Here is a 26,652-nt window from a genome sequence, read left to right on the forward strand (position 1 = left end):
ATGAACCTCTGGCATCTTCTTTACTGCTCTGAATACACTAACAGCACAACAAAATGGAAACAGGGAAATTACACAAATGAACTCAAACAAAGGACCTTTAGGGCAATTTGGGGCAATTAGGCTTTGATTTGGGCTGTTAAATTACTATGTTATTCTTTCGTTTTAGTTTTGATGATATGGCTTGTACATGCTCAGTGACAGCCAGTTACCAGTTCATGTGCTAAGATTGCCAAAAATGCAAATGCATTGTATGAGTAATGCTGTTCAAGAGCAAGAGCCATTTTGGGGAAGTGCTGATTCAAATGTCATCTTTAAGGATGATCTCATTCTCTCAGTTTCTCTGTTTTTTCAAAAATACGTAATAAACGTCCTAATATTTGCAGTTCACTTCAGCAGCACTACAAACATGACTCTAAAATGGTTTCAGAAGAACCTAAATGATAAAATCTTAGCTTTATTCTGTCTGTGAAATCAGATTTACATGACCTATTTTACCTCATATAGAAGCTTGCTTCTGTCACTGAAAAGAAAGCCATCCACAAGTCCAAATGTGGGGTAATTGCAGTGCTGTGAAAAAGGATTTGCTGCCTTCTTGATATTTTTTTTTTACTAATTTGTCACATGTGTTTCAGACCATCAAATAAAATTCAACTTTAGACAAAGAAAGTAAAAACGTTCTTTTTCGCAAATAAATACAAAATCCAGTTCATTCATAGATAAAAGCTATCCAAACATACCTGCCCCTGTCCTAAATATGCCCTTAAATCTAATAACTGGCTGTGCCACGCTTGGCAGATCATTTTTTTCAGATCATCATCCTGCTGCATAATCTGAGTGCTCTTGAGCTTCAGCATAGTAACTGATGGCTGGACATGGGTTTGGATTGGGTTGGGATTTTTTCACTTAATAAATGAAAACATTATTTAAAAACTGCATTTTATTTACTTAATTTATCTTTATTTATCAATATTAAAATTTGATGATCTGAAACATGTAAGTGTGAAAATTATGCAAAAAAAATAATAAGAAATCACGAAGGGGGAAAATACTTTGGCATTACACTGTATCTAAAAATGTCAACTTACACAGAAGTTTGAGTCTTTGCGTTTGGCTTTTTTCAGTGGTGTAAACAACCTTCCATACATTTCTTCAATGAATCCAATAAAAAAATGTGTAATAGGTAGAAGTTTTTGTCTCAGGTCATGAACCTTCAGTCAGCGTCCAGGGCCTAGTGATATGTTGAGTGTGTTGTGCGCAGACTCCTGGAGGCTGCGGTCATTGGTCAAAGGTACACTGGGTGCCGTGGAAGTCGATCGCATTCAACAGTGTGAAGTGCAGTGACGTGAGTGTTACGGACGTAGGCTAAAACTTCGTAAAGTCTGAGAAGACTTTTCGCCACGTACTAGGATTAGCGGTCGTAACACTGATTGTCTCTTAGCTTCACATTCAACTTTATTGAAACATTTTTCCGCATCCAAGAGTCAACAACACGGCACTTGGCTAGCCAGTTAGCTAGCTAACAGCAATAGTGTGCTGTAACGATAGATATGTAAATCAGGAGTTATGTAAGGGAGGTTTAGTTTTATCACCTGAGCCACATCATGACAAGGACTACGGACTACTCGACTGAACATCGCTAACATAAAGTCTGGAGAAACAGCACCGTTTAGCTTGCTAACATTAGCCCACCTGCGGAAGAGGGGAATATCAGATAGAACTGTCACGATGGCTTCTCTGCTCCGGGGTGAAGAGATGTGTTTGGCCCAGCTGTTTCTACAGTCTGGGTCCGCGTACGACTGCATCAGTGAACTTGGAGAACTGGGGCTTGTAGAGTTCAGAGATGTAAGTACGAAAACAGGCCGCTTTGAATCTGCTGGAAACAGTAATTCATCACTTAAAAAGTTGTAGCTGAATTTTCTGACAGTGCTCTACAAGTACTCTAAACTCATCAAACAATGCAGTGACGTTTGCTCAGTACATAAAATAAACGCGGAAGTCACCGGCATATGTCATAATGCTACCATAGATCATACATAGACTTATTGCACATTTTTTTAAGTTTCTTCATGAGATGTTCAGAGTCCTCCATGAGAAGGCGCTAACGAACATGTACTTTTCACCTTTTTCAGCTCAATCCCACTGTTAACGCATTCCAGAGAAAATATGTCAATGAGATCAAAAAATGTGAAGAAATGGAGAGGATCCTCGGTAAGCATATGTTAGTCTTTGACATTTTAATAGTTCGAGGCTCCTTATGGTGGGAAGAAGATCTCCTCACTGAAGGTGAATCGAGTCATGGGAAATGTCAGCTGGTTGTAGATTTAGTTGAATGCTTAACTCGGTTAACCAAACCCTGGATTATTAAATTAGGAAGAGAGTAGCACACTGTTTTTCAAAGGCTGGTCATGGTGTTTGGAAGCGGTTATGATAGTTTCAAAAAGTTAAAAATCGCTCGTTGCTTATAACAGGATACCTTCTGAGGGAAATCAAGAAAGCGGATATTTCACTGCCAGAAACAGATGTGAACCCAGCAGCTCCTTTACCCAAGCATGTCATGACTATAATGGTTAGTTACTATCTTATTATTATTTTTATCATAATCATCATTTTTAGTATTATTATTGCTGTCATATATTGCTAAATATTACACGTTCCTATTGTTTATTAGGAACAGCTACAGAGGCTAGAGGTGGAATTAGGTGAAGTCACCAGGAATAAGGAGAAGCTGCAGAGGAATCTGCTGGAGTTGACAGAGTACACACACATGCTGCGCATCACACGCAACTTTGTCCAAAGAAATGCTGAGGTTAGTGTTTGTGTTGGCTCACCTCTTGAAAACCCCACATTCTCACTACGATGCCACATTGTTTTTCTTTCATGGCGGGGAAATTAGTCTGCTGGCTGATTTCATTTCGATTGTCTTCTTTACCCTCCTGCGTCTTGTCTTCACTTATAGCGAGAGCCCTTGCAAGTACAGTATGAGGAGTTTCCCTTCCTGGAAAAAGACACATTGATGGACTACAGCAGCATGCAGAGGCTAGGAGCCAAACTGGGGTGAGGGATAAAATTCTGTCAGCCATATCAGTCAGCATTTTATTTACGTTATACAAAGTGAATGCTACACATGAATGAGGACAGATGCACATTTATTTTCTTTCTAAATAGTTTTCTGTGTCCTTTTCTGTCTGCCGCTGCTCTTCTTACTCACAGATGCACTTTATACTTAGAACACCCACAAACAAACAAGCTATTCACAAGATGCTTTGAAACTGTGAGGCAGCTGTGGCTTTTTGGCAATAACTGATTAATGAAGCAAAAATATATTTAGACTTTATAAAAACAGAGAGACAGTGTGGTGGGGCACAGATTTAGTTGAATGTGTAGTGACAATGAAGGCTCAAAGAAAAGGTGGCTAAACTTACAGTGCTAGTGCAGTCAGGATGTACTTGGTGTCATTCGCTTTATATGGATACATTAAATTTTTATTTATATTTAATTAACTTAATTGATCTTGATAGAGGATGAGGTCTGACAGCTGCTCGTTTGTCTTTTGCAGTTTCATTTCTGGCCTTATTCAGAGGGTGAAGATCGAGGCGTTTGAGCGAATGCTTTGGAGAGTATGTAAAGGCTACACCATCCTTAGTTATGCTGAAGTTGAAGAGTATCTGGAAGATCCTGACACGGTAGGTTAAACATGGTTTGGATTCAAATTTACTTGTGTTATATTTTGTTATGTTTTACGGTGCGACGTAAAAACATGGGGCAGAAAGAAACAAAAGAAGCTTTCTTTTAAAATTTTGCCTGTATCTTATTTCCTAACTAGGCTTGATTAAGGATATTTGACTTTGTACAAGAAGTTAATGAACTGGATTTATTTGATTTAAGTTAGCTGTAATAGCACACTAAGAACTTTAGTACAAATTGATTTTAACATCTTTGTCCAGATGTATTAATGAGAAAATTTGCTTATATATCTAAGTGCCTATGAGTTTGTCATTTAAGTTGGGATTTCCACTTGTAAATTATAAGACAGATTACCCACTGAGCCAAAGTTGAGTCCCTGCCATTCCTATTAATTATATATTAGCCTATGTATCCTGTCAGGCTTCAGACGATTTGCCTGTGCACCTTTTTTCGGTCCACTTATGTCCATTAATTATTGCAGACTTGCTGTATGTAAAGGTCAATAATGTGACTAACTCTCCCGCTATGCACATTACTTTCATTTCACGGTAGAAATAGGAAATAAACTCCCGTCTCTTTTTCTGTCTCCCCCCTCCCTTGCTGTGTGCATACATGGTATTGATGTTGTTAAATATTACTAAGAACAAGTCCGTCTTGTTTTGCTGGAGATCAGAGGATGGAGGTGGGAGAGTATCGTAGAGAGTTGTGAATCACGGATTTGCTCCTCTTGGTGACCTGCATGTGTGGTTTGGTAAAGATTTTATGTAGGATCTCCTGACTTCCTGACAATAAGTCTGTTTATCCGGACTCGGGACCACCCAAGGCTTAAATCCCAGATTTGTTATGGGACAAAATAGTAGATGACTCTTTTGAACCTCTTAAGTATTCTTTACTAGTTGTCGATATAAACAGTGAGTGCTGTGATGTTGTCTATTCATAGTGAGAGATACCACTAATTCACTTAGGAATTTCCTCTGCTTGACCAGAGGTCAGGCATGACCTCACTAATGGAATGTCAGATGGATTTTTACTGATGGAAGATCGGAAAGCCGTGCTAACGCTCATCACTAAACTTCACAAAAAGAGACAGAGAGAGTTGTGCTTTTTCAAAAATTGTTTTCAAGGTCAAAGAGCTTTCAGGTCATATCAGCTGTATTTCCTCTCTTTTCTGTTGGTAAACAACAGCTGATTGTACAAATGCATATAAATCAGGTTTTTGTTTTCCTTAGATTTTTATGAAAGTTACATATATAAATATCACCTGAAATCCTTCTCATATTAAACTTGTATTTTTTGTGTCAGTGGTGCCTCCCTTATTTTTTTACACTTCCTTTTTCTGCAGGGTGAGCCTACCAAAAGTGTGGTGTTCCTGATTTCCTACTGGGGAGACCAAATTGGTCAGAAAGTGAAAAAGATCTGTGACTGGTAAGTATTACACACGACTCGTTAAAAGGCTGGCATCTGTTTAAGACTAGTGTAGTAGTGAGCTATGAATAATGGCATACTTTCTCCTCTCCACAGCTACCACTGTCACCTGTACCCCTATCCCAGTAACAATGAGGAGAGGGACGATGTTGTGGAAGGACTAAGAACTCGCATTCAGGACCTGAAAACTGTATGTCTGTTGTTTGCTTAATTATCTGATCATACAGGTGTTTAGTTAAGGACAGAAAAAGTTATTATGTGTGACACGAGTATACTCGAGTTTCTTTATGTTGTACACACGATTTCTGCTTTGAACTTCTTCTCACTGTCTAAGAACAAAATGAAATGGTGGATCTATTTTCTGAACGATTAACCTGGCTGTTGTTCTTGTTAGCCAGTGAGCAAAACTGCACAAACAGCTCAGCTCCTAACAAGAGCATTGCACTGTGAATCCTTTGGTAGCATTAACCCACTGTGACTGAAAGATGGAATTGCACTCAGCCGCTGTAGCACATGATCAACATGAGGCCTCAGCTGAAAGTTGATTTTTTTTTTTTCTTCTCCTTTATGCATGCCACTCTCTCTTTATCTCCCCACTACTTTGTCTTTTGCCTGTTTTAAACACTCACAAAGGTCTAAATTTTAACATGTTTTTCTTTTTAAATGTCACATACATCATCTTAGAATAAAAGAAAATGTTTTGTAACTTTTAAGCTCTCTCTCTTTTAAAAAAAAAATCTTAATATTTTGAAGCTATACATCACACTAACAGTCGTGTTTACCTGTTACTGTGTCCAGGTGCTTCATAGGACAGAAGACTACCTGAGACAGGTCCTGATCAAGGCTTCAGAATCTGTCTACGCCTGGGTCATCCAGGTCAAGAAGATGAAGGCCATCTACTATGTTCTGAACCTGTGTAGTTTTGATGTGACCAATAAGTGTTTGATCGCAGAGGTGTGGTGTCCTGTCAGTGACATTCCTGCACTCCGGAGAGCGCTAGAAGACGGATCGGTGAGGAGCTTCAGCCTGACTGGAGGCTTTTCTGCTTATTTAACCTTTGCTGTTGTTTAAAGGGCTCGGTTTTATTATGATAAAAGCAAATGCTGTATGAGGAATCAGTCTTTGCCCCACTTTATTTAAAGAAAAACACATTTTGCATTGCTCGGGTACTGAGGGCTCACTCTTGATTCATTTTGCAGGTTGAGAAGTGTAAAAGTGTGTATTTATGAAAAAGAACTACAAAGATGTGTTATTGTTAATACATGTTTGGGTATAGATTTAAAACAAAATATAAAATATAAGTTCTTTAGAGCTGGCACACTTTATAGATCTAAAAACGGTACATTATGCTGTCTGTACGGCTTTTTAAAAATTATTTAGAGTTCTGTACATATTTCTTATATGTACAGTTGTGGAGAAAAGCTTCTTGTAACCTACTTACATGTTACATGTGTAACTTCCTGTTGATGTTTCAGAGAAAAAGTGGAGCGACAGTTCCTTCCTTTGTTAATCGTATCCCCACAACTGACACTCCTCCCACTCTGATAAGGACCAACAAGTTTACCTCTGGATTTCAGAACATTGTAGACGCCTACGGAGTGGGCAGCTACAGGGAAGTAAACCCTGGTAAGTGAGATTTGTACCTGTCTGTCTGTCTATCACACACACACACACACACACACACTATGGGCCCAACTAATGTATCAAAACCAGCACTTTATAATTCTGAATGTTTGAATGACTCTGTATTGAAAGTAAGAGCTGACAGCTACATCAGCACGCGTTAAGCTAAGGGGCCGGGTCCTGAGATACACTCTGTGTCTCAACTGACATGCCCATCAGTGAGAGCACAGGATACCAGTGATTGATACATGACACTATTACCTAGGCAACCACAGCCTGAAATGTTCTGCGTGATAAGCAAATTGCTCCCTGCAGTGATGCACCTTTAGGGTTAGCCCAGGCAACCTTCAGATTAACTTTTTATGATATTTTAAATATAGCATGATTTATCTTAACTTAATATTAGTAGTTTTAGTAGATATTTTTCTGTTACTTTATAATAAAGAGATTAAAAAATCCAAATGAGTAATAATTATTACAAAAATAAAGGTTCCAATGATCCAAAAACCATTTCATAATAGTATAATAATGTATTTGTAATACTATAGTAACCTCATGATAATAAATATCTGTGCTATATCTAGATTAAAAAATGGTAGTATGGTGATAATAATAGGGTAACATGCTCATAATTATAGCATAATAATATAGGTTAATTATTTTAGGCTCCTATTAGACTAATATGTTTAAAATTGCACTAAAATTCTTGCAAGTCAAAGTTGCTAACTATCATATTTTATTGCAGAAATGATTATCCTTTATGAGTGAAACATACCCTTTTGTTTCAATGTTAACATTTATATGTGTAAAAATTGGTGCAAGAGTCACAAAATTATACATATACTTTACTATCAGGTTATTACATTACAGTTATATTAATACTAAGGGACAATGTGCTGCCTCTGTTGTCATAAATACTATCGTATTTATTTTTAAAAAGCTTTAAATGATAATTCACTGTGCTTGTTTCCCCTTCTGCTTATTTGTAGCTCCATTCACAATCATAACGTTCCCATTCTTGTTCGCTGTGATGTTTGGGGACCTTGGTCATGGCATTCTCATGGCTCTGTTTGCTTTCTGGATGGTTTTGTACGAAAACCACCGCAAACTTAAAAACACCAGGAATGAGGCGAGTAATCCAAAGTTTTTTGAAAATGCCCTTTCTAAAGTTTGTTTGTGTTGCATAGGTAAAAGCAGTGTCTCAGAAGTATAATTAAGTGATTTTAATGTGCACGTGCAGATCTGGAACACATTCTTCGAGGGGCGTTATATCATTCTGATGATGGGACTGTTCTCTATCTACACTGGGCTGATATACAATGACTGTTTCTCAAAATCTCTCAACATCTTTGGTTCTGGATGGAGTGTGTTTGCCATGTTTAAAAAAGGCGGGTGGAAGTAAGTACCTGTTAATAAGAAGAACTTCATATAACAGGAAGTTTACAGCTGTGTCTTTAAAGATAAGATGAATATAAGATGAATTTTGTAAAATCAGTTTCACAATCGCATACACTACTATGGGTTTCATTTGTGCCCTACAGCAATATTACCATCCATGAGAATGACCAGCTAACTTTGGATCCAAATATTACAGGTGTTTTTAAAGGGCCGTACCCTCTGGGAATTGACCCGGTGAGTAGACAGTTTTAAGAGCTATCTTAAAAATATGATATCATATGTCATATACATACTGATCAGACATAACATTACGACCACTCACAGGTAGAGTGCATAACAGTGATTATCTCTTTATCGTTGGACCTGTTAGTGGGTGGGATACATTAGGGTGCAAGTGAACATTTTGCCATCAAAGCAAATGTGTTAGAAGCAGAAAATGGGCAAGCGTGAGGATATGGGATGACTGGGTCAGAGCATCTCCAAAAGTGCAGCTCCTGTGGGGCTTCCCCGGTCTGCAGTGGTCAGTATCTATCAAAAGCGGTCCAAGAAAGCAGCAGTGAGAGCAACACAATGTTAGGCAGGTGGTCATAATGTTATGCCTGATTGGAATAATAGATTTTATCATTACTTTTTATGGTTTAGTGGTTTATAAAGTGATTAATCTTAATTTTTGATATTTTGTACTTGAATCTTTTTATTGACGTGTGAAATATAAATCCTGTTATTTAACAAGGTTAATGAAAATCAGTCATCAGGATGTTGTTGATACAGTAAACTGGATCAATTCGTAACTGATTAAACTCATTAAAAGCAGTCGATTTGCTTGATAACCAGTAATTTCACCCATACATTATCAGTCACACATTCTTCAATAAAGTATCATTTCTGGTGTCAGTGTTGTTGTTATTGAATCACTTGCGTAAAAGTAACCTTATTAGACCCGTAACAGTAATAGTCTTATAATCCTCATGTTGGTAATGTATCACAGGAATAAGCAGAGCTACTTATTCTGTTTGTTCCAGTTAATCCATGAAGTCACCAGTAATAACATGTCACCTTTCCTTTGTAAAGATTTGGAACTTGGCAACCAACCGCCTTACATTTCTTAACTCCTATAAGATGAAGATGTCAGTGATATTCGGGGTCATACACATGAGCTTTGGGGTAATCCTCAGCACCTACAATCATCTGTAAGTACTAGTTTACTGTTTTCATTACCCTGCGAAGGCCCTTAAAGAACCAGTGTTTGGCTTGGGTACAAGTTACAGCTGTCATTTTAGCTGCTGGAGCTGGGAAAGAATAAAGACCTGTGTTCGCTCTTGTAGACGACAACAGAACCTTTAGTTTTCTTGGCAAAAAATGTTTATAACTTATGCATCTTTAAGCTTACGCAAATACATTACATGCTGGCAAGCATAGAGATGGAAGAAACTCTTGCAGTGTAAAAGGTTATTTCATGTATTGTAGGAGTATTTTCTGTGGGAGAGAATACCTCTGTCCTATGTAGACACTGAGCTGCACAAAAAAGCATGATGTCAGCTCCCAAACTAACATGATATAGTTTTTAATAATCTGCCGTGTTTTTGTTTGTCAAAAAAACAGATACTTCAGGAAGAAGTACAACCTGTACTTGGTGTTCATCCCGGAGCTCGTGTTCATGCTGAGTCTGTTTGGATACCTGGTGTTCATGATATTCTATAAGTGGCTCGCCTTCTCACATAAGGACTCCAAAGACGCTCCAAGCATTCTAATCCACTTCATAAACATGTTCATCATGCAGAATGATAGTTCATTGAAGCCCCTTTACCCAGGACAGGTAAGCAGCTCCACTCTTTCAGCTGTGTGTTTATGTGCTTAATGAACAGATTCAGTCTAATGTTATTTAAAATATCCCACAGAAGTCCCATACCTTTGTTATTTAAATTATTTCTTTATTTTGGCTCTTCCAGAATGGTCTGCAGATATTTCTGGTGATCGTTGCTGTTCTCTCGGTGCCTGTTTTACTCCTGGGGAAACCCGTCTACCTTTATTGGCTAAGAAATGGAAGTCACCGCTTGGTAATGTACAGGGTAAGGGTTTGAGATTCATGCCTGCATTAAAAGATGGGAAAAACATCACCAAATATTTTTCCTTGGTGTAAGTTTTCAAACACGCTTAGTTTGTCCGTGTGATTTTAGGGATATGAGCGTGTGCGACGCAGCAGTGATGAAGATCTCTGCCTGATGAGGGCTCATGACATGGAGGAGGGCAGCAGTCACAGTGATCTCTCTACTAGTGGAGATCACCATTCAGAGGAGGTCAGTGTTGCAAACAGCTTGGTACCATTCATCTCGTATTTGCTCATAAGCAAACATTTTTACCAGTTCCTACATTCATTTATCTTTTTTTATACAATAGTTTGACTTTGCAGAGGAGATACTTCATCAGTCCATTCACACCATAGAGTATTGCCTGGGTTGCATCTCCAACACAGCCTCTTACCTAAGACTCTGGGCTCTAAGCTTGGCACATGCCCGTAAGTAGAAGATCATTAATAATTATTACATGTTCTAAAACAAAGTGCTTCTTCACAGTGTTACAATGGACTTTGCTCTTAATTGTTACTACTTAATTGTTACTTAATTTGTCAGACTTTACTAGGTTAGTCAAGTATCAAGTTGTGGCCTCTATTCCACTTCCAGTATTTCTCACATAATCTGTTTTTATATTGTCCACATTTGTCCTTTCTAACATGCAGAGAAAATGATTAAATATGCAGGCTGTGAGATGGCCACTCACTAGCAGTGCATTCAGCAGAATATTAGCTGCCTTGTTTCATTTGTTGTCAGAAGCTTACATGCACTCTTCATGGGCATGAAAGGCATGGTCATTTTTGGCTTTTAATGATTTCTTTGAACTCTAATCTTTTTCAAGGTTCCATAATTGTACAGGATACATTTTTAAGGTCTTTAAAAAAACAAGAATTGTTTTGAATAGTTTGAATTCATTTAGTGTTTTTGGCTAATCACACAGGGTCAAAAGTATTCTCAGAGGCTTTAATATATACTTACGTCGCCACTAATGTTTGGTTAAATGTCCTTAAGGAAGCTGCGACTCAGTCAGAGGCTTTTTGTAGCCATCAACAAAATTCTGGCATAAATCTGGCAGAATATTTGACTCTTCTTGGCAGAACTGGTGGAATTCATTTAAACGGGTCGGTTTCCTGGACAGAGCTGGCTTTTAAGCATAGTCCACAAATTTTCCATAGTGTTGAGGTCGGGGCTTTGGGAAGACCATTCCAGCAGGCTGTTTTATCCGTTCCAAAACAAGTTTTGATGTTGGAACACTCATTGGTGTCCAGGTTCCAGTCTCCACCCATGGCCATGACATTAATGTCAATGATGAGTGCATGTAAACTTTTTCTTGATCAATGGCAGACCTGAGATTTGCCAGAATTTTGTATTTCTCTAAATGGATGCTGAAGTAGATTTTATTATTTGCCATCACAGAGCTATCAGAGGTGCTGTGGACCATGGTCATGCGAATAGCACTACGAATGGACACAAAACTTGGGGTTTTATTCCTGGTGCCAGTGTTTGGCCTGTTTGCTGTCCTCACTGTGTCCATCCTCCTGGTAATGGAGGGTCTCTCTGCGTTCCTTCATGCCCTTCGGCTACACTGGTAAGACAAAGCACTAAAGTACTGCGTGTGATAGTCGGGATCAATATGTTCTGAAGTATCTGTTTTCGTGTTTATAATTTTGGTTTCTCATCTTTTTATCCACAGGGTGGAGTTTCAGAATAAATTCTACAGTGGGACTGGCGTCAAGTTTTGCCCATTTTCCTTTTCTCTCCTACCATCTTCCTTTGAGCAGGATGGGTTACTGTGAAGTGACTGTTGAGGAATTGTCTTAGTTGGTAAACAGAACCAAAACGAGCCAACATGGTTCTGTACTTGTGAAGACCTTTTCCAGAGGTATGATCAAATAGTTTGGATATTTTTTCTCATTTTTTACTATTTACATTTCATGTAAAGAAATGTATGGCGAGATTCAGAAAATTCATGTAACTTTAGATTCTTTTGTATCAGGATCATAAAGTTTCACTGCAGAGTGTTTGTCGGGTGAAATGTTAGCCTCAGATTTAACATGCAACTCATCAAATTTTTATAAGGTACAATTGTTAATGGTTATTGATGTCACTGGCATGGAGAGACAAATCTTCCAAATGCAAGATAAATATATAAAAAATGTAGTATATAAAATTTTAGTATTAGCCGACATTGGCAGTAATAAGAAAGCGAAGGGCCGTAAAGTTTGGCTACTTAGAAAACAGCTTTGGGATAAATATGTTGGTAGTTTTGACCTTACTGTGGGAATTTGTGATCTAATAAGATGGAAGTTTATTTATTACTTTGTGTTTCCTCATTTTCTTCTTCTTTAACAAGTTTTTGTCATTAACTTCAGCATCCTGGTTTATGTGTTTATATTAACTTTTTTTCCCAAGGAGTTTTTGTTTTGGCAGATTTGGTTTCCACACAGTAGATAGTGAGCCAATCTCTCATTTACATTGCTCGACTTTATTGCACTGACTGCCTTACCAAAATGACCACCCCACGACAGCATAATGTATCATCCTTAATGCCCAGCTTGTAGTACCAAAACAAAGCAAAGGACCCCTGACTTTTAACTTTTGAAAAGTGCTTGAGCAGGTGTGTGAAGGGATGTAAATACTTTTACAGATTAAACAAAACAAAAAAAAAATACATATATATTTTGTAATGTATCAGAGTTGCAGATGAATGTTAAGGAATGTGATTATTACTTTCATGCATTCACAGTGTTGCCTTTGCACCTACTACTTACTGTATAGCTTAACATTCCTACCATGGAAAAGCTCACGTCCTTTGACTCAGCTCTGCTGGTCACGAGCTTTTTACTTTAAAACATCCTTTGATGAGTGAAGATTGGAGGTATTGTACTCATGCTAGGCACTAGTGTTTGCTTATTTTCTAAAAGTGTACTGTATGGGATTGGTATTGGAGTTGGTAAAGGGAAGTTTGGTCAGTTTTTTTTTTTCTTTTTCTTTTCAGTGGCTCATTGTAATGTCAAATCTTTGTGACAAAATAAGCAATCTGTGTTTTGTTGAATCAAATTGTTTCATTAGTAATTGATTTGTTAAAGCTAAATTGTTAAAATGTAGATTGAAGGTGTATTGTAATTTCTTATGATGCTACTACCCTTTTAATATCTTGTATTTTCTGATCATACACTTCAGGTTCTAACTCTTTTACAATAAATGTCTGTTCTTTCTTAATGTCAATAAAATGTATTTGAGGGGTTTTTTTTCCTCTTCAAGCCCTTAAATGTCTCCCCTCCTTTACTTGGGTTTATACAAGCCTTACTGAAGGGATTCTGTCAGGTCAAGTTTCACATCCACGAGTTTTATGTAATGTAGTTACAGATCCAGGTATTGTGGCACTAACACTACTGACGTGGACCCATGGTTGGTGTGGTTCAATAGGTAGCCTAGGGCCTTAACTCTTTTTTACCACAAAGGAATGACAGGCGGATGGAATGTTGTCTATGGAGGACCACAGTTGTCGTCATTTATGTACATTTTGGCTATTTTGCTGTATAGACCAGAAATTGAAATTGAGCCTTACAGTCAAAGCTCTGGGCAATAATGTCTCTCCCCATGTACGCCACGAGTCGTTTGGTTGCCGAGGCAACGCAAAACACCGTATACGGTGAGTTTCAGAGCTTGAAATCGCTACCGACATGATGATGTTAACTAATGGTAAATAAATAGATAAAATATTGTGAAAAATATGGTGCACGACGATTTACGAGTGGAGTGGATCCGACAGCGGGTGTCTGCTGGGTTTAATTTAAGGAAATGTCCCGACTGTTTCGATGAACTGCTCAGTCGGAGAGATGGAGAAGAAGAAGAGAAAATTATCCGTTATTTGAACTTCGTCTCCGAGGAAGACTCTCCATCGTGTCTTCTGTTTTTCAAAACTGTTAGAGAGGAAGAACGTGAAGTACAAGTTCCCGTCGGTAAGTTGGTGCTTGTGCCCTCATGTGGGCTAGCAGTCACCCGCAGGTCAGAAAGGCCAGTGTCTGAAAGCTAATACAAGTTTACAAAAGTGAATAAAGTTTCGATGAACCCGTATCCTTTTACTGTATTGCTTTTGGGTTAATGTAGCATGTTTTTACTGGTACCTTTTACCACGTTTCAGCATACTCTCAGAAAGTTTATTACTTATGTAATTTAACAACACTGTGGACATTTGGACCGCAAGAAAACATCTAACTATAATGTTTACATTCCCAGAAAAGAAAACTGGAGATCCTGACCCAAGTGGGGCAGAGAACACCACCGACTTCATTACAAATGATGATAGAGACAGTCATGTGAGATCAAACTTTAAAACTGATATAATTATTAATGCATTATTGATTGAGAGGCTTAAGATAGTTAAGAAGGTTTAACATATTTCTGGTTTGGCGATTTCAGAGGACTGAGATAAATCTGGTCTATCACACTGAGCTTCACGTAGCTGTCAACCAGTACCCACAGAGATTTTTGAAATCTTGTGTCTTCTACTTTCTCAGGAACACAAAGGGTGAGATGCCAGTTCCTCATCATCATACTTAAACATGTTCAAGCCTACAGGATTCTTGTTTATCTTCTTTGCTCACTTTAGGGGTCACCACCAATGTTCTCTCTAAGCTGCGCACGTGCGCAATTGCGCACTGCTGGCACGGTCTCTGCGCACAGAAAATCTGCGTTGCGCACAAAAAAAATCTAACCTGAATTGAAATTAAAATTAAAACTTTAACAATTCTGTTTTGCAGTGTTAGTCAGTAAGTGACTGGCTGCTCCTGTATGGGATTAGAACGATGCCACTTTATCCTATAGTCCAGCCAATAATGCGATTCACATTCGTATATACGCAGCCAATCAACGTCGTTGACAGGCTATGACAGCGTCCTTATGTGCCGACACCGGTGTTTTAGCTAGCAAAGCGGCGTGGCTGGCTGATGTCCAGTGAAGCCACATTAATGACAACGTGTACAACCATTGGAGATGTGAGCAGGACAGACGGAACAATTGACGGAAAAAGTGTGGACTTTATACCAGTTTTTAAATTGTGTTGATAGGCCACGTAAAACCAGAGTTATGATAAAAATATATGCAATGTTTGGTTTTCTTCCTGAATACTATCGTTGTTTATATTTACTGCGGGAAGAAACGGTAAAAACAGCGTTTTATAAGGAAAACGCTCGAAAGCGCTCTCCGCCTGTGAGCAAAAAAAGTACCGTGTCGACCAATCAAAAAATGATATGGCAACGTGGCATCTAGTTGTTAAGAAACGGGGGGAAGTTTTAGGAGTGACGGCGGTGTTCTGAGATGTGAGAGATTTGAGACGTTTAGTGCAAATCTTGTGTAGTTAGTGTGTAGTTAGTGTGTAGTGTAGTCAATAGTTTTGTTGTGTGTGTCAGAACAATGAGGCGACTGCTGAATGTTACAGGTGTTACAGGAGTGATACATCTCCTGTTGTCAGGCCTGCAGGTATAAGGCTGTTGTTCTCCTTTATCTCATAGTGGACATAAATTATTTTTTGGAGTGGCACAAATAATTTGTGTGGCATCAGATTTGATGCAGAACAGCTGATTGTTCTGTAAATAGTTTGAAATGTTTATTTAAAAACGCCTTGGCTGCATTAAAAAAATAAATAGCTGCAAAAAACTTTGTTGTTTGCCAAACTGAGTTACTTTTTTGAAGAAGTAACTATATAATTAATTGCCCAGCGTTGGTCATTATATACTGTATTTTGCAGACAGAGAGTTATAGGACTCTCTCCCAGACCACATACTCATAATACAAGTCAGAGCTTTATGAAAAGAAAGAAAGTTGTGTTTTCAAAATTGGAGTTTAAGTTATTTTTACTTCCAATAGTGTTAACATACTACACAGGTCATGAACAAGATTTTTTAAATTTTCATTGTAAGTGGGCTAAAGCAGTTAATTAAAAGTAGTCTAACATAAATGTAAATGCTGTAATTTGATTATTTTAATAAACCATGTAACTTGGATGGATTAGATGCTGGCGTGACCACAGTGCACACGTCTGATGTCGCTCACAGTGGTCCAAGGGATCGCTCAGGGAGTTTGTGTGTTCGCTCAGACACATGAAAAATTAGAGGGAACATTGGTCACCACCCTGGATCACCTGGCTCCATTTCACCCTATCCCTAGCATCTTCCTCTGTCACAACAACCCTCTACACCACTCCATCCACAAATCCTCCCTGTGGTTTTGCTCTTTTCCCTCTTCCTGGCAGCTCCATATTTGACATCCTTTTCACATTAAATCCACTATTCACTCTTCAAATTCACTCGTCTGCACGTGTCCAAACCATCTGAGTTTTGCTTCTCTAACTTTATTTATCCCTCTGATGTACTTATTTCTAATCTTGTCACTTCTAATCTTCCATATAAAAAAAGCAATAAACATGATACTGTGTTATTGTATTATAAAACAGAGACTATTGTTGAACCACTGGACATGAATGAGGCCAATATCATGATGCCCTCGCTGTTTGACATTGGCATGCATTGTGGAAACTCTCTTCAGGTGCTGCAAAGCAAACTTGCCCATGTAAGAAAAATAAATACAACTGATCAGGAGCAACTTTTGTTAGTAAGACTGAAAGTTGATGTCACAGCAGCATACTAGCTTTAAATCTTATTATTGTATCTGGAAAAACATCAGATTTTCTAATGAATATTCGACTGCGTCTCCTCTCAGGTATATATACCCATGCTTACTGCCCACCAAATGGCAGCAGCTGGAGCAGGTGATCAAAGTGAGGAAGTTTCTCATCAGGAGAAGATCAATGGGAAGAGTGAAGCAAACGAAACAAAGAGTTTAGTGAAGCCAAGTGGGCAATTTATTATTCGTGATGAGTTGCTCAACAGAACGCATAAATTTTTGGGACTGCTGAACACGACTCTCCAACACCTTCAGCTCGAAGGTTTGTTTAATTACTTGAACCAAGGGCTTGCTATTGTTAAAGGCAAAAACTCACCATGATTTTTAATTTTTATTAGAGTATATAGATTTGCAAGCAAATGCTTTTTCTTCTCTCAGTTTCCAAGCAAGAGTATCCACTAGTACTGACAAATGTCTATAGGACATAAGTTATTTTTTATGACCATTCACAAAAAGTGATTCAGTCTAAAAGCAGTCTACATGTCACAGATGAGACTTTACTGCACATTCCTGAGCTGGAGGTGGAAGACCTGCCTTCGAATCCAGAGATGGTAGAAAGCTTGGAGCAGTGCTTGATGAACTGGCAAACGCAAATAACCATTGTTATAGAGGAGCAGAAAAACAAAAAACCACAGGTTTGTAATTGTAATCTCGTGTTCTGAGATTCAGTCCAGGACCTAAAGCAGGAGAAATAATTTTGCAATGCAATATTGTCAAGAATTTAAGAAACACCCGTTGACCTAAAAGTAAAAAAACATTCAGTTAAAGAATGTCTCAACTGCACCTGGTGACATGCAGTCACTAGACTCAATCATTAATTCTCCATTTTCCTCCAGGCGCCTGGTCCTTTGGCTGAGATAGCACTTTGGCAGGAACGTGCGTCTGTCCTTAATGCTCTGAGTGAACAGCTTAATCATCCTGTAGTAGTGAAGATCGTGGAGGTGATGACCAAAGCAGATGCAGGCATTGTTCTTACACTGGAGGGAGCGATTGCTGAACTTACTAAATACCGTTTGGAGTCAGATGATAATATACGCTTCCTCAAGACACTAGAAAGGCATTTCATGGTAAGCACATTATTGCTGACTATACAAAAAAAAGGTAGTTACATGAAACTAAAAGGTTCCATGAATCTATAAAATTTTTGGAAGGAGAAAAGAAAAAGGAATCAAAAGAATGACTTTGGATCTGTTGTGTTATCTTCTCCTTCACTTTTATCAAAGCTACCATTGTCTGTTTCAGAATCTGGCTACTGGAGCAAATTTTGGTGTGATCTTGGAGACCATCCCTCCTCTAATGGAGAGCCTGCAAATTGTATGGATGATCTCCTACCACTATAACACGAACGATCGTATGGTTCCCTTGATGGAGCGAATTGCCTGGCAGCTGTGTGAACGTGTGACTCAAGCCATAGATGTCCACACGCTGTTCAAGTATATGTGGATCCATTTACATATTCTGAGACTTTTTAGTTTATAGTAAAACCAAATGTATTGTTCAGTAGTCAAACAGAATCGTTTTCTTGTGTCAGTATAACAGTGTATTGTCCTTAAACAGAAACAACAGGGAAGTTGCTAAATCCAAGGTCTACGAAGCTAAGGAGGTTTTAAGTCAGTGGAAGACATCCTACTTTGAGAGGCGTGGTGAAATTGAGGAATTAAGCAAGGCTTCACGCTGGGAGTTTGACCGTAAGAAACTGTTTGAGAAGACTGATTACATGGCTTCTGTCTGCCAGGATCTGTACAATGTTTTGCAGGTTGGTGTGAATAATACATAAATATCTCTCTATATACATATAATTCATAAATATTGACCTGTCACACGATATCTGAAGATTTGAATGTGTAAAATAAACTTCACATTTGTATTTCTCATGTGTTTGTGTTGGGCAGATTTTGGAGGAGTTTTACAATATCTTTGGCCCAGAGCTATTGAGTGTGACAGGTGACACAAAACACATTGATGAAGTGCTGCGCACAGTGGAAAATCTGGTTGTGCCCCTTGAGGAGGCCGCTTTTAATCCTTTCAACATCTCTAAGATGAGCAGCTGGAAAATGATGATGCAAGACTTCAACACGGCGGTTCAGGTGGATTTCAGACATTGCAGAAGCTGTTTGGTTGTTCTAAATGCACAAATATAAATGTGCAATATTTCATGTGTGTCGTGCCTCTTTTTTCAAGCTGAATGCGTGTGTCTGTTTAGGCTATTGAGGCTGAAGCAATGCACTTTATTGATGAGTCTTTTAAGACACTGCGCTCTTCAACTGATGCCTTTGACATGCTGCTGAAGTTTAAACACATTCGCACCAGAGAGGTCATCAGTAACCATTTGATGAAAAAGCTTGACGATATCTTGGAGCAGTACTGCAAGGAGGTAATATACTATTGAATAAAACATGCTGGCATCTATTTAACATTAAAGTTACGTAAAAATAATTTTGAAGCCTCAGCTGAGGAACAGTCCACCCAAGACAATGTGACTTAAGTTGGTGAGCATGTGTGTACAAAATAATGCTACAGCTAACTAAAATCTACTAACAAATGACATTTATTCTTTATACCTCTGTCAAGCTTTGGCTAACTTATCCTTATAAAATCTCGACGTAAACGTTTCATAAAGGTAAATACTAAAGTTTTGTAATTTATGTGAGTGACACGTAGTCATTTTGTTGGTGTGGTTGTAGGTGGACAGGACACGGGAAATTTTTGAGACAATGAAGGACAAACCACCGTTAAATAAGAATGAGCCTCCTGTGGCTGGGGCAATCAGATGGGCACAATTTCTATTCCATCGCATCAAATTTGCCATCCTCCCCTTCTTGAAAGTGCCGGAGATGTTGGACTGTGAAAAGAACAAAGTGGTGAGTTATTTCAAAACTGTATATGTCACCATTAATGTTAAACAGTTTATACACTAAAATGCTTTTAAAAACAACTTTCTGTGATTTGTTTTCTTTTTCTTTTCTTTCTGCTGTAGTTTGCTCAGGCCAAAGAGAAGTATGTAGAAATGGCAGAGCAGCTGAAGGACTATGAGGCAGCAAAATATGAAAGCTGGATGGCGGAGACAGAACATAATTTGCCTTCGCTAATGAAAAAACCCATTTTGGCTATGGTTACCAGTAAAAACTCAACTCAAACAGAACTAGTATGTGTCATTTGCTATTTCCTCATAACTGTTGTATCTTATATTGTGTGTTAAGACTCTCTAAAATTCCCTGCGTTTTTCTCACTTTAAGGATGTCCCGCCACCTGAAAGTTGCACACCAAAGGGTTTGCGATACATTGTGAACTTTGCTCCAGAGATTAAAGAAATAATTTCTGAGGCTTACAGTCTTGAAGCCCTGGGCTACACTGTGCCTGATCTTGCTCAAAATGTTGCACTTCAGGAAAACAAATTCATCAGGTGATGAGACTCACCCGTAACTGAATAGAAAACTCAAAAATCAGTACTCGATGTCCTTTCTCTCTTGAACTGTTTCGTCCTTCATCTTAGGCATGTCAGTGATCTGAGCAACCTTATCAACCGCTATCACTCTGCATTGGACAGCTTGAATGAAGCACATGTCGTCATGCTGGCTCCACATATAAAAGTAGTCAGAAAAGACATCAGTTTGGGATTCAAAAGACTCAACTGGAATTCCTTGGGTACTATTCATACAAAGGCTGACATCTCTGTTTATGCTTGCTGTCAGATGAAATTACTTTTGTATTAAACTGAAATCTCCTAATGTTTGGTTTTAGGCATCCCGGATTTCATCAACCAAAGCCTTCAGACTGTCACTAAGTTTGAGTTTGTCGTCAGTCAGATTCATGAACATGAGAAGGCTATTGATTCTAAGTTGCAGTCCATGATGATGGCCAACTTACTGAAATTTCCATCACCAGATGCCTCAAACGACTTACCAGGTAGATGTATTAGAAGTATACTATTAGTTTACTGCAAATAAAGAATTTGTGCATACATTATTTTAATAGTTTCATATTTTTTCCGAAGGTATTAAGGAGTTCTGTGAACACATTGAGCGAGAGCGAGTCAAAACTGTGACGATGCTTGCCAAAAAGTATGCTGACATTGGAGTCCTTATAACTAGGATAGAACAGCTGAGTGTGGAAACCAGCACTGGCAGAGCCAAATGTATGGCAGATTATTACCAACACTGGGAACACAGAATACTGGACACTCTTACAAAGATGGTGCAGAGGTAATGAGTAATGGTTTTGAGCCTGTATAGTTTGTGAGTGGTAATAATCACCGCATTTCTAACCCGTAGAATGCTGGTAGTCTTAACCATTGCAACATCTGTCATGTTTGTTTTCATATTCAGAAACATTCAAGCCTTTAATATGGCGCTGATGGGAGATAAAGCTCTTTTTCAAATCACTGCCATCCTGTCTGCACCTAAGATTGTGTTGCAGCCCCAAAGCAACGAGATCTACCGCCTGCTTGTGCAGTGTATCACAGACTGTGTAGTTAGCACCAAGGTGGGATCATCACAGTGTCTATTTTGTTTTTTGGTCACTGCATTTAAAAAATAAATTATTTTTAATTTACCACTGATAATATGTTTTAACTCTGGATTTATTTTTGTGTTCAAGCAATTTGTGCGTTGGATGCATGGGACCTGCATTAAGTGCCCTCCACAACATGTGGGTGCTGAAGATAAGCTGGTGACATTTAATTTCTACAGTGACGTGTGCCAGCTTCCTCACATCAAGGAGAGCTGTGTAGCTGTGTCTCAGAACATCCAGCGTCTGCTTTTCTCCATCGATCAGTACCTTTACCACTGGAAGCGCTATCGGGTTCTTTGGGAAAAGAACAGAACCATCGTCAATGAAAAGTTTGCTGCAAGGAAGCCGTCCTTTGTCATGTATGATTATAAGCTGCAGTCCCTTGCTCGTATCAAGCAGGAAGTGATGCTGGAGCCTCAGTTTAAGAATGAGCACAGCATATGCCTAAACCTGGAGCTTCTGGCCCACACTGTGAGGGAAATTGCTGAAGCCTGGATCAGTTCACTTGGTAGCTTACTCAACAAGCCTGCTAAAGAGGATCTCTTTAACTTGAGAGATGAATTCATGGTAGTTAATTATAATACACAGTTTGTGTTTACAGTCTTTATCCTAAATATTCTTTGGCTTTTATGTGACTGATCTTTTATTTTGATTATTTTGTACAAAAGCAACAGTCTAAGAAGCTGAAACAGAGTCCTGACACTTTTGACGACCTGAAGTCTGTCCTTGGCACCATCTCAGCCATCAGGAACATGTCGTTAGAAGTGGAGATGAGAATCACAGCTATCCAGGAACAATACAGAACACTGGCCATGTATAAAGTGGAGGTACTGTGTCTTTTTACAGAGAGAAAGTGTGTGTGATCAGTTTGTCTGTCTGTTTGTTAGCAGTCTGTGCAGCCCACTTTTAATTTTTTCAGTATGACTCCCTAGAATGTCACAGTGATGCCATAATATTTTACAAAATCACACACTGCAGGGATATATTTTAAAATCTCAAGTTTTATAACTTATAGAAGACAAAGACTTCAGTCAATTCTGTTCCAATCACATGGGTGAAAATAAGAAAATGTTCAATTTTAGTATGTAATGCTTCAAGGTTATGGCTCAAAGGTCAGGGTCCTGCAAATTAGGAAAAAGTTTATTTGAGTTCGGATCATCTACTTCTTTAAACTAAAAAAAATTTGTTTCAATACAACATTATATGAATTCACAATGAAAAAAACAAAACATACTACGCTAGTTTTCCATATTAACATTGCTGATATCAGCAAAATGATCTATGAAAGCAATGCCTGTGTCATTATTGGGGATTTCCATATTACTGATACTAACATCAGCATGGAGTAATGAAAATAAAATAAAACAGTTGCAGGCTCTGAGTGCTGTTGTATAAAACTGTTATCCCCTCAAAAGTGATCTTGTTTCCCATTTTAAAAAGTTTACGTTTCATGTGCTTTAGGCAGGAGAGGATGAACGGGAGCTGGTGGCCTGCATTGGCCAGATGTGGAGTGACCTTTTTACAGAAGCCAGACAAGTAGACCGAAGTTTGAAAGATGTCAAGAAATCATTTACAGTGGTAAGATATCAATCCCATACAATGTTCTTAAACCTAAAAGTAAACAGAAGTGTTCTTGTCTTACATTTATGATTGCCACACTCTTCTCCCATCCACACACCCAAAGATCACAAAGGAGAATATCGAAGAGTTCAAACAGGAGTTGTCTGTCTTTGCCGAAAGCTTCAACATGCATGGTCCTGGAGCTGTGGGAGATGATTTGGAGAAAGGTACTTGTGCACTTAGATGAATGCTGCTCTTGCTGAATAGAGAATAGTAGTGTATGGTAAATGTTGAAATGTAGTGGAGGAACAAGTCTGTCTCACTTTTATTTTTGCAGGAGTGGCCATTATGGGAAAATACGAGGCAGATCTTGCAAAGATTGTAGCAGGTCAGCAGGAAATAACTAATGCTGAGAAGCTGCTGGACTTGTCAGTCACCACTTTCCCAGAAGTTCTGAGCATAAAGAATGACATGAATGGCTTGAGACAGATATTTGATATATATAAAGCTCAGCAGGTGGGATGTGCTTGTAAAACACTAGTGCATAATACACATAAATGTGATCATTTTTAAAAATATATATGATATAAGCTTGTCCTGTCATCTTTCAGGATGCAAAGACACAGTGGTCTCAGACCTTGTGGATAGATTTAGACATCCAGCTGCTACAACAGGGCATTGAAGGTTTCATCAAATGCTTAAGGCAGCTGCCCAAAGAAGTGCGGGCCATGCCTGTGGCCTTTTTCTTAGATGGACGCATGAAAGAGTTCAGAGAGTCTCTGCCTCTCTTACTGGACCTGAAGAATGAGGCCCTCAGAGACAGGTCTGTCTTAAGATTGATACTAGTGAGAAACTAGAATGAATATAAAACCCCTCAGAAATTTACAGTTAATAACGTAGCTAGATTTGTTTTATTGTCACTTAGGTTTTAATTTTTTAATTTATTGCTCCTTTATTTTCTGCTATACGCATAATATTGACAATAAGTAGAGAATTAAATACCCTACTTATTTAGATGTAAACTTTTGAATTCATGTGTTCAAATGATCTATGTCCAGATAAAACAAAAAACTGATTAGAATAAAAATGTCTTTATATTCAAGGCACTGGAAGGAACTGATGGAAAGGACTGGCACCAGCTTTGAGATCAACCCTGAAAGCTTCACACTGGAGAACATGTTTGCTATGGAGTTGCACAAATATGCAGATGTCATAGGCGACATTGTCACCTCTGCTGTAAAAGAGCTTGGTATTGAGAAGGCAGGTTCTCTCTTTTTTAAAAACATTCTCAAAATGGAATAATTTGTCAGTTCTATCAGTTCATCAATGAAATGAAAGTTACTTCTAAAACTGTATCTGCATCTGATTCCAGGGAGTAAAAGGAGTGGTAGACACCTGGGAAAACATGAAGTTCAATGTTCAGCCCTATTTCAAAGGTACTCAGGAGCGTGGCTCCATTCTGGGTGCCGTGGATGAGATCTTGCTGAATGTGGACAATGATGTCATGAACTTACAGAGCATGGCTGGCAGCCGCTTTGTTGGACCTTTCCTTGGCACCATACAGCAGTGGGAAAAAAATCTGTCTCTTATTTCTGAGACTATTGAGGTGAGTAAGACTGGCAAAATTTTCCTTCACCCTTAGGCTGATCCACAAAATACTTATAGGAAAAAAATACGTCTTTCACAGGTCTGGTTGCTCGTGCAGAGAAAATGGATGTACTTGGAGAGCATATTTATAGGAGGAGACATTCGCTTGCAGTTACCTGAGGAAGCAAAGAAATTTGATAACATTGACAAAAGGTTTAAAGACGTAAGTGTTGCTATAACATTGGTTTTAAAAAATGAAAGAACTTCCTTCTAGACTTGTCAAAATTATATCTCTCTTTGTTTGTGTAGATAATGAATGACACAGTGAGGAGTCCAAACATTAAGCGCTGTTGCCTGGTTCCCAACCGGCTAACAGACCTGCAGGCCCTCAGTGACGGTTTAGAGAGATGCCAGAAGAGTCTTAATGATTACCTGGACTCAAAGCGACATGCATTTCCTCGCTTCTTCTTCATCTCTGATGATGAACTGCTCAGCATTCTGGGGAGTAGTGACCATACCTGTGTCCAGGAACATATGATCAAGGTATTTGGCAAGTACAAGCGATGGTGGAGTGGTAGAGAAGACCTTCATTTTTCCAAGTATAGATAGGGAGGCTCACTGTTTCCAATATGTGTTTTCTTTTGTCCCACAAGATGTATGACAACATAGCATCTCTGAGATTTGACGTGGATAGCAATGGAGAGACAGTAGTTGGAGCCATGGTGTCTGCTGAGGGTGAGGTGATGGAACTAAGACAGCCTGTCCCAGTGGAGGGCAGAGTGGAGGAGTGGATGATGGGGGTGCTACTGGAGATGAGGAAGACTAACAGGCTCATCACAAAGGAAGCGATCTTCCACTACTGTGAAGACCGGAGTAGGTATGTGTAAATAACATACACCAGAGAAAGAAACCGCTTGTGTTGTTAAATTTTTTTGGATATTTTTGTACTAGCCAGGAGTTTTTCAGTCTTCATCAATCAAAATGTTTGTTTCAAAACACACGAGGTCATTTCTGATGGTTGGCATGTCTTTGTCTTGGGCAAACTCTACAATAGAGTGATACTGGCCAATGTATATGCCCCCAATGTGGATAATATTGAGTGCATTTTCTCTTTATTGCCTGATCTGAGCTCATACTCTCTAATACAGGGTGTGGATCTTAACTGTTGGCTCCCCAACCCCATAACTTCAAGTAAATCTCCATCGTTTGTTCAGTCCCATCTGTCTAATTGTGGTGTCTTTGAATTACCCAACCAAATTAAATAAATGCTGTATTTTCCATCCACCGAGACCTGTGAGTATGACCTCTCCCTACAGGCAGAGAAGGCATTTGACTGTGTTTAGTGGGAGTATCTATTCATACCTAAATTTATTTATTGGATAAAATTGCTTGTATATTTCTGCCCTAAAGCCTCAGTCCTTTTGAACTTCCAACCATTACAGCCCACCAACCTCCAACGATGAACCTGGCAAGGGTGTCCCTTAAGCCCACTACTCTTTGATTTTGCTATAGAATCATTGGCTATCACACTCTGAAGCTATGCAGATGTCTCAGAGATTTGGAGGAGAGGAGTTGTGCATAAAGTACATCCCTGTGTGCAGATGATCTCCTGGTCTTCCTGTAAAAACCCAGTGGATCTATACCTTCTATGTTGTCAATTATCATTCAGTTTGGCCAGGACACATTTGGAACTTACATAAAAGTGAACTCTTCTGGGTAAATGGTTGAGAGTCCGGGTCAGGATACTCAAACTTTCCATTTAAAATTGCAGAAAACCAATTCACATACCTGGGCAAAACTGTTACAAGGAAGTACAAATATCTTTTCAAAGAAAATTTTCTTACTTCACTAAATAATACAAAACAGTTTCTGATACAGTGGTCCCTCCTCAGCTAAAACTCAGTTAAAATGAATGCTCTTATTCGATTAGCAATACCAGGAAATCCACCTGGTGTGGAAATATTTAGCAAATCTTCAGGCCCTGAGCCCAAGTTCCATCGCTACTCTTTAAGCTTCAACAAGAATGGGATTCTCTTTTTTTCTCTCTCTCTCTCTTTAAATATATAATTTATTTATGTATGTGGCTAGTCATTTATTTATTTATGTA

The 26,652-nt window shown here is 38.7% G+C and overlaps 2 protein-coding genes across 3 annotated transcripts in view; both read left to right on the top strand.

Annotated features, from left to right (window-relative positions):
• Positions 1-1,276: 1,276 nt before the first annotated feature.
• atp6v0a2b (ATPase H+ transporting V0 subunit a2b) lies at positions 1,277-13,474 on the top strand. The gene is made up of 20 exons (XM_005473349.3): positions 1,277-1,842; positions 2,130-2,208; positions 2,469-2,566; positions 2,669-2,806; positions 2,957-3,054; positions 3,557-3,683; positions 5,027-5,109; positions 5,206-5,299; positions 5,908-6,120; positions 6,585-6,735; positions 7,722-7,861; positions 7,973-8,130; positions 8,274-8,364; positions 9,202-9,320; positions 9,733-9,946; positions 10,080-10,199; positions 10,308-10,427; positions 10,528-10,645; positions 11,619-11,790; positions 11,896-13,474. Exons 1-20 carry the CDS (start codon positions 1,726-1,728, stop codon positions 11,996-11,998), a joined length of 2,553 nt encoding a protein of 850 aa, XP_005473406.1. The 5' UTR covers positions 1,277-1,725; the 3' UTR covers positions 11,999-13,474.
• Positions 13,475-13,840: 366 nt separating this feature from the next.
• dnah10 (dynein axonemal heavy chain 10) overlaps positions 13,841-26,652 on the top strand; it is a 29,631-nt gene continuing 16,819 nt past the window's right edge. The window contains exons 1-29 of one of the 2 annotated variants that reach the window (XM_013275400.3): positions 13,841-14,167; positions 14,445-14,524; positions 14,628-14,736; positions 16,660-16,775; positions 16,926-17,151; positions 17,379-17,524; positions 17,726-17,956; positions 18,132-18,322; positions 18,447-18,645; positions 18,782-18,976; positions 19,093-19,263; positions 19,574-19,750; positions 19,867-20,034; positions 20,126-20,292; positions 20,383-20,534; positions 20,631-20,795; positions 20,884-21,091; positions 21,215-21,371; positions 21,486-21,965; positions 22,067-22,225; positions 22,860-22,976; positions 23,083-23,185; positions 23,296-23,474; positions 23,570-23,781; positions 24,062-24,218; positions 24,331-24,564; positions 24,646-24,768; positions 24,855-25,088; positions 25,199-25,422. In XM_013275400.3, the coding sequence (XP_013130854.1) occupies positions 13,939-14,167; positions 14,445-14,524; positions 14,628-14,736; positions 16,660-16,775; positions 16,926-17,151; positions 17,379-17,524; positions 17,726-17,956; positions 18,132-18,322; positions 18,447-18,645; positions 18,782-18,976; positions 19,093-19,263; positions 19,574-19,750; positions 19,867-20,034; positions 20,126-20,292; positions 20,383-20,534; positions 20,631-20,795; positions 20,884-21,091; positions 21,215-21,371; positions 21,486-21,965; positions 22,067-22,225; positions 22,860-22,976; positions 23,083-23,185; positions 23,296-23,474; positions 23,570-23,781; positions 24,062-24,218; positions 24,331-24,564; positions 24,646-24,768; positions 24,855-25,088; positions 25,199-25,422 (5,309 nt within the window). In that variant the 5' untranslated portion in view covers positions 13,841-13,938. The remainder of the gene's footprint in view (positions 14,168-14,444; positions 14,525-14,627; positions 14,737-16,659; positions 16,776-16,925; positions 17,152-17,378; positions 17,525-17,725; positions 17,957-18,131; positions 18,323-18,446; positions 18,646-18,781; positions 18,977-19,092; positions 19,264-19,573; positions 19,751-19,866; positions 20,035-20,125; positions 20,293-20,382; positions 20,535-20,630; positions 20,796-20,883; positions 21,092-21,214; positions 21,372-21,485; positions 21,966-22,066; positions 22,226-22,859; positions 22,977-23,082; positions 23,186-23,295; positions 23,475-23,569; positions 23,782-24,061; positions 24,219-24,330; positions 24,565-24,645; positions 24,769-24,854; positions 25,089-25,198; positions 25,423-26,652) is intronic. The other variant, XM_013275399.3, reaches the window with a different exon arrangement.

Source organism: Oreochromis niloticus, linkage group LG12 (assembly GCF_001858045.2).
Source record: "Oreochromis niloticus isolate F11D_XX linkage group LG12, O_niloticus_UMD_NMBU, whole genome shotgun sequence".
NCBI lineage: Eukaryota > Metazoa > Chordata > Actinopteri > Cichliformes > Cichlidae > Oreochromis > Oreochromis niloticus.